The sequence below is a fragment of the Gavialis gangeticus genome, unplaced genomic scaffold, assembly GCF_001723915.1.
Source record: "Gavialis gangeticus isolate Ggan-Ray unplaced genomic scaffold, GavGan_comp1, whole genome shotgun sequence".
Lineage (NCBI taxonomy): Eukaryota > Metazoa > Chordata > Crocodylia > Gavialidae > Gavialis > Gavialis gangeticus.
This window is the reverse complement of record NW_017728996.1, coordinates 40,862,257-40,868,700: the sequence shown is the minus strand read 5'-3', so window position 1 is coordinate 40,868,700 and position 6,444 is coordinate 40,862,257. Positions and strand designations below refer to the sequence as shown.

Here is a 6,444-nt window from a genome sequence, read left to right as displayed (position 1 = left end):
GGGGGGGGTTTCTGGTTCCAAGATAGCAACCCCCTCCTCCCCCCTCTCAACAGGAGTAATTTTGGGGGCAAGGGGAGGGACTTTCTGGTGGTAAAGGTCAGGGGTTAAGGGCAAGACTTGTGGTCCTAAGATGGCAACCAGGGGCAGGGGACCTGTCAAGGGGTGGAGCTACCTTTGCAGCCTTCAGCAGCTCACCAAAATTAATTAAGTGGCCCCCTAGCCAAAATAATTGACCACCCCTGTACTAAGGCTTTACAAAATTTCTTACTTAGATTTTCTTTTCTTTTTTCTTTTTTTGTTTTCAACATGTTTGATCATTTTCAAAAGTGACAACCATGTTGGGGATTCCGTGATATACCCAGAGATACCACAAGCAGAAATTGAGTTTAAAAAAGAAGTAGTGTGATCTCGTATCACCATTCAGAATATTTAGACTTCCTATCATCATTCAGAGTATTTTATCTATATTAGGTAAGTTTCTGTAGAAATGTAGCTATCTTACAACAGAGCGAATTCTGTAAAAAAACCAAAACAAGAACAGTTTGAATGTTTAACAAATCTCTGGTCAGACCTTTCTGACCAAGGTGGTTTTTTACACCTGTGATCCAGTGGAGCCACTAGGCCAGACACCAACAGCCGAATTTTAGTTACAGAGCACTTATCACCTCTAACTGTACTGATGTTGGCTGTGAGGTGGTATCCTCTTCCACCAGGGCCCGACTGTTGCCTTGTATCGCTTTGTTAATGTGGTTCCTAATCTATATATTTTGGGTTTGTCTTTCATGTACCTAAAAAAATAATTTAAAAAATAAATAAATAAATAAAACCCCAAAACATGAAAATTCAGCTTTTTTTATTTTGGTGTCTCATGAATAAATAGCTATTTAATATGCAGTTATGTCATTTCTGCTCAAATATTACTCTTTTTAAATTTAAAAAATGAGTTGTATTGATGTAGTTAGATTCTTATTAATACAGCTCATAAATTTATAAGGAAAAAAGTCAGTTTGTTACAATGATCTGGAAATAGGCAACGAAGCTAAATATTAGAAGAAAAATGTCTAATTTTACTGCAGTTATCACAAAAAGTAAACTTTTAAAAACACTTGTGATAGTTTGTCCTTTATTGTCAAGGAGAGAAACTGATAGCAAAGTCATCTGATAGTTTTCTAGACCATGTTCCACCTCATTACTGAGAATAGTAACAATCTCTAGAGATATTGCAATTAACATTGAGTTTGGACCCACAGTTAGTTATTCTGAATAACATCTTTGCGATAAGATGCCCTTCTGCTTTTTAAAATTGTGAGCTCTTCTCTTTGAGAAGTAAGTAAATGTGTCCTTTACAGCTGTTATGAAATATAGTACGACAGGAATGGTATCAGAGAATCGATTTTTGTAATAAGAAAGAAGTCCTTTTAAGCTTTAGAAAAACACTGTGGTTTTCACAAAATGCATTAGCAAGAATTTCCTGGAATTGAAGAAGCTATATTTATTTTAATAATATGAAGTAAATACTGCATAATGGTGAAACAAACTCCTGCTAGTAGGGGGAAAAAGTACAGTTTAGCCTAAACTGATCAAATCATCAACACTTCTTTTGGGCAGAAGCACCCTGATGGGAGCATCCATATCGGTTTCCTCATTTGTTTTTAATATATCAGTTACCTTGTTGTTGTTGTTGTTGTTGTTGTTGTTGTTGTATATTTTCCCTAAGTTTGTAGCAATATTGTCTTGAGATTGGTGCTGGACTGTGAAGTACTTCAGCAATGGCTAACCTTGAGATTTTCAAACAAAGGAAGGGGTTGGCAAAAGGAAATTGAGAGGGAGTAATTAAAAATACCTGCAAATTTCAAGTATTTACATATGTAACATAATTATCTATTGTTATATGTTATATATTTTAATTCATACCTAGTTGATAATTTGTTTTAGTCTGCAGAACTATAAATTAATACTTTGACTTAAATAGGTCTCATATTATGTTGGAGTATTTGTCTGCATGGGAATTAAATTCCCAAATGCACTTTTCTGTTTAAAATTCAGTTTTACCAAAACTTACTCTGTAAAAGTAGTATAGTTGGATTATGCATTCATTGTATTTCACTGACTTTTCTGTAAAATAGGAAGGGCATGTCTAGATAATGTCAGCCCCACAAATGCAAACCTATTAAAGCTAATGGTTGTCACAGGGAGGACAATGGGGCAGCACAGCCAAACATAGCTGTGGATAGAATTTAAGTTGCAAAATTTCCTCTTATGGCAGTGAGACATGAGATGTCAAGAGCCAAACTAGACTCTGAGCCTAATTTCACTTCTTGGAGCCAGTGTTGAGTAGGGAAATCTTTCTGTTTTTAATGCAAACTAATTAAATTTGATACGTGAGCTATTGTGAACATAGAACCCCAAGATGATAATTTTGCAAATTCACTGTTTAGACCTGCTTTTGAGTGGTATGTGAAACAGATAAACTGTTAATGTTGTGTATTGCTGCAGTGGGACCATCATAACTTTCACTATTGTTAAATGCATTTTCCTCATAGGCTAGTGATAGAGAAGGCTGATGTAATCATTTCTGTTGCAGCTATAAAATGGTTTTGAACACATGTAGAAGTGAGGGAAGATATATAATAATAACATTATCTGATAATCTTTTTTTCATTGTATTGGCTACTTACTCTTTCATTTGTAATAGGTGGCAAACCAGTCAAAGTGGTTTATGTTGACTCGCCTCTTCCAAAAAAAGAGATGACAGTGAGAGAGAAGAACCAAATGTTTCATGAAATTACTCTGGACTTTCTGGTGTCCAAAAAATCATACGCTCCAATGTCCATGGTGTTGATGGATAAGCCGGTTGAGGAAAACATGTTTCAGTGGAATGTATGTAGCTTCATCTGTGTTACAAGCATATGTTAGCTTACTTTCCTAGATGTACTTGATCTATGGTAATAATGGAAGACCCATTATAGTTTTCTCCCCCAGTTGCTGTTTTCTGGACTTGTTTTAAACAGGGATCTAGTTTCTTTAAATGCTTCTGTCATATTTTCTTTGATTTATTTACACAGGTGACTGTTACACCATTTTTTTACCCTTCCTAGTTTTTAGAAGGTTCTGACTCTTAGCTGAAGAGAGATTTCACAATAAATAACTGAAGAGATATCTCGCAACAAATTCATAATTTAAAAATTATGTATAAATATTTTTTCACATGTTTAAATAATGCCTAGATGGAAAAACATTTTGTGCATCTCTCTTGTTGGATTTAGCACTCTACTTTATTTTGTGATTTATATATTTTATTACTGATGGGTTTTTTTCTCTTCCATTTGAAGATGTCTTCTGATACTTGTGAGGTTAGAAACATTCAAATTTCGAACCAAATTGATCTGGACTTTGACAATGATTTTACAGAACTGGAAACTTTTGGAGCAACATCTAAGCCCTTGAAGACATCCAAAGCAGAAAATATTCATAGTAAATCTGTTGATCCAGGAAAAATTCTGTCAGAAAAGCTGAAAATAGAGAAGCAGTTGGTAAGCAAGGTTGCTGAAGTGGGAAGAAGCAAAATTTATGAGCAGGAATTTTCAGAAAGTGGCAATTTACAGAATCCTAATGAGGCACAGCTTCCAGCATGTGACACCACCTGCTCAGATTCTGAAAACAGTACCTTATATAAAGGCTTAGATTTGGATAAAATTGAGTTGCATAATGAGCAACATGGTGTAACCACAGAAGTAGTAGTGGACAGTGATACAAAATTAAATTCCTTGGCTAAACCTGATACTTTCAAGAGAGAACTGGAATTTGCAGAAACAAATGAAACTCTCGTTTCTTGTGGTAGTGACTCAGATGAAGAACGTTTGATTATTGATGTGGGAAGTAAAAATCTTGATTATTGCAAAGCAGCTGTGCTCTGTTCTAATACAAATCCTGTAGCAGATAGGCCCAAATCATCTTCTCCCATGGAGCCTCCACCAACAAGCACTGCTAATTCTTCAGAGTCCCTGGATCTGGGGAAAAACACCCCCAAGAAACCTTCAAAAAAGCTGTCTAAAGAATTTGATCCCGTTGGACAGATTTTAAAAATGCAAACTGAACTTCTCAAGCCGCCTTCTCCAAAAGCTCAGGAGCAGCTGCCAGTCGGCATTGATAAAAGTTCTAATCCTACAGCAAACCACATACCACCACCTTTGAAACCATTTGTATTCTCCAGCATGGAGTCTGAGCAGAGCACTACTGCAAATGCAGGCAGCTTGCCTAAGCTTACGTGGACTTCACATTTTCAGGGAGCTTGGAAGGGTAAGAATCTGGTTGGGAAGTCAGCTTGGAAGTAAGGAGCAAACATTTTAAGAAAAGGCAGCCACAGCAATTGAATGTGGCTCTGTTGAAAACACTAGGAGGAACCAAAGTGTTAATATTTGGGAGGTGGGCTTTTATATGTGAGGAAAAAATGAAAATCTGTCTAGTTGCATGTGTTGCATAGAAAATGCTTGTAGCATTATTGATACTTGTGGGGAAAATATACAAGAAATATCGGTTGGTTTTTATTTTACCATTGGGAAAACAAACATTTCACTGCCCAACCTTTTGGGGCAAGACGTTTTTTCTTTATGCATCAGGCCACAAAGGAGACTTGGGACTCTTAAGTATTGGGTATTATAAATTTGGGTCCAGTAAAAGTCTGCATTATTTATCTTTATAAAAATTAAGTGTTTGGGTTTTTTATAACTATGCTAAATAAACAAGGGCTCAGTTCTCTTTTACATAATTGAAAATCAGTCATCTGATTTTTCTATTTGTATTCTTATGTTTAAAGCAAAATAGGTACACATGCCTTGTTTTCTGCTTAGCTGTTTTCCCACAGAATTTCAATTTGCAATCTCAGAATCCTGAAAAACCCTTTCCAATTTGGAATGAGACATGTTAAGTTTAGAAATGCTAAGGAACAGAACATAAGAGATTAGTTGATTTGAAGTACCTGAAATATTTTGCTTTAAAATCTTGAAAATAAATTATACCCATTCAGTCCTGGCTCCCATGGTCTCTAGACTGATTATTGCTGTAGTCAGTAGGAGCAAGAATTCCCCAAGAACCACAGCTGAGCCAAGAGCCTCACAGCTTAAGAAGCAGGACTCTCAGCTCTTTGGCAGGGTCATTTAGAACTTCTGAGAGCCCAGTTCTTTCTGCTTTCTGCTTGGCTCTCTTCCACAGGGTTCTCAGACCTGACTCCTGGGCAGATGTTACTGGGTTTAATGTTGATCAGCTGGATTTAATGTTGATCACTACATAGATAGTGGTGTTTCATTTTAATCATGGAAAAATGTGGATTTTGGATTTTTTTTTTTTATAGATCTGAAAATGTGGATGTTTTGGTCTTTTTATCAGAGAAAACCAGGATCCCTGCAGATAAGTTTCTGTGAAACATCTTGTTCCTAAAGAATGAGCATTTGAAATGAAAACATGTTTTAGTGGGAATTTTCCAGCCGGAGCTACTTCTTTTCCTAATTAGGAAGGGTCTGGGTTTTTTTGTATTGGATATAATTGACAGATAGTACTGGTTGTTCATGGTCTATTCAGAGAGTAGGCCGTGATGGCCTGTGGCCTTTGAGCCAGTCTTTTTAGAGCTTGATGTTGAGCCTTACTAAAATAGAAAGGAGTTACAATAGGTAGTGTGATGGACTAAGTGAAAGTTAGTTTATCTCAGTAGTATTGGCAATAGTATAGGGAAAGAAATCTGGGTAAAACGTGTAGTTAAACAGAGACAGACTTCAAAGTTTGTTGCCTTGTTTTTTATTTAATATATCTTATTTACTTGAATATAAGACAGGCTATTTTCCCCTAATCAGCATGGGGATGGGGAAGCCCCTTGTCATCTTACATTTGCATACAGGGAAACTGAATTAAATACATTGCTATCTTTGAACTGCTGCTAAAAGCAGCATGTGCTCAGTAATGGAAACCAACTATGAAACTGATTAAATGCAGCCAGCACAAGCATGACTGTAAAACACATGGTGCATATGTGGCCAACATGCTGATGGGGAACCTATCACAAGGATAGGTTAGTGCAGGGGTGGGCAAAATATGGCCTGTGAGCCAGATCTGACCAGCCAACCGATTGTATCTGGCCCAGGGAAGCCACAAAGTTATGGGATCTGGTCCATGGGGAACCAGCAGTTCTGACTGCTGGGTCATGTTGGGCATGTCCTGGCCCCTTCCACGGCTTATACCATCTCCTGCCCTGCACGCCGGAAGCAGCACCAGGTGGGTGCTGGCTTCAGTTTTGGATATGGCTGGCAGGTTCTTGGTGGGGGTTGGGGTGTCTGCCCGGGTCTGCAGCTGATGCTGCTGCATCAGTGCATTGGCTGCAGTCCTGGGCAGTCACCCCAATCCCCAGTGGGAACTTCCCAGCAGTGTCCCCAGCTGATGCTGGCACCCCCCCCC

At 37.7% G+C, this 6,444-nt stretch overlaps 1 protein-coding gene across 1 annotated transcript in view; it reads left to right on the top strand.

Annotated features, from left to right (window-relative positions):
* ICE2 (interactor of little elongation complex ELL subunit 2) overlaps positions 1 to 6,444 on the top strand; it is a 72,268-nt gene that overhangs the window by 28,148 nt on the left and 37,676 nt on the right. Inside the window, exons 8-9 of the mRNA XM_019504363.1 lie at positions 2,696 to 2,880; positions 3,333 to 4,299. Coding sequence (XP_019359908.1) covers positions 2,696 to 2,880; positions 3,333 to 4,299 — 1,152 coding nt within the window. The remainder of the gene's footprint in view (positions 1 to 2,695; positions 2,881 to 3,332; positions 4,300 to 6,444) is intronic.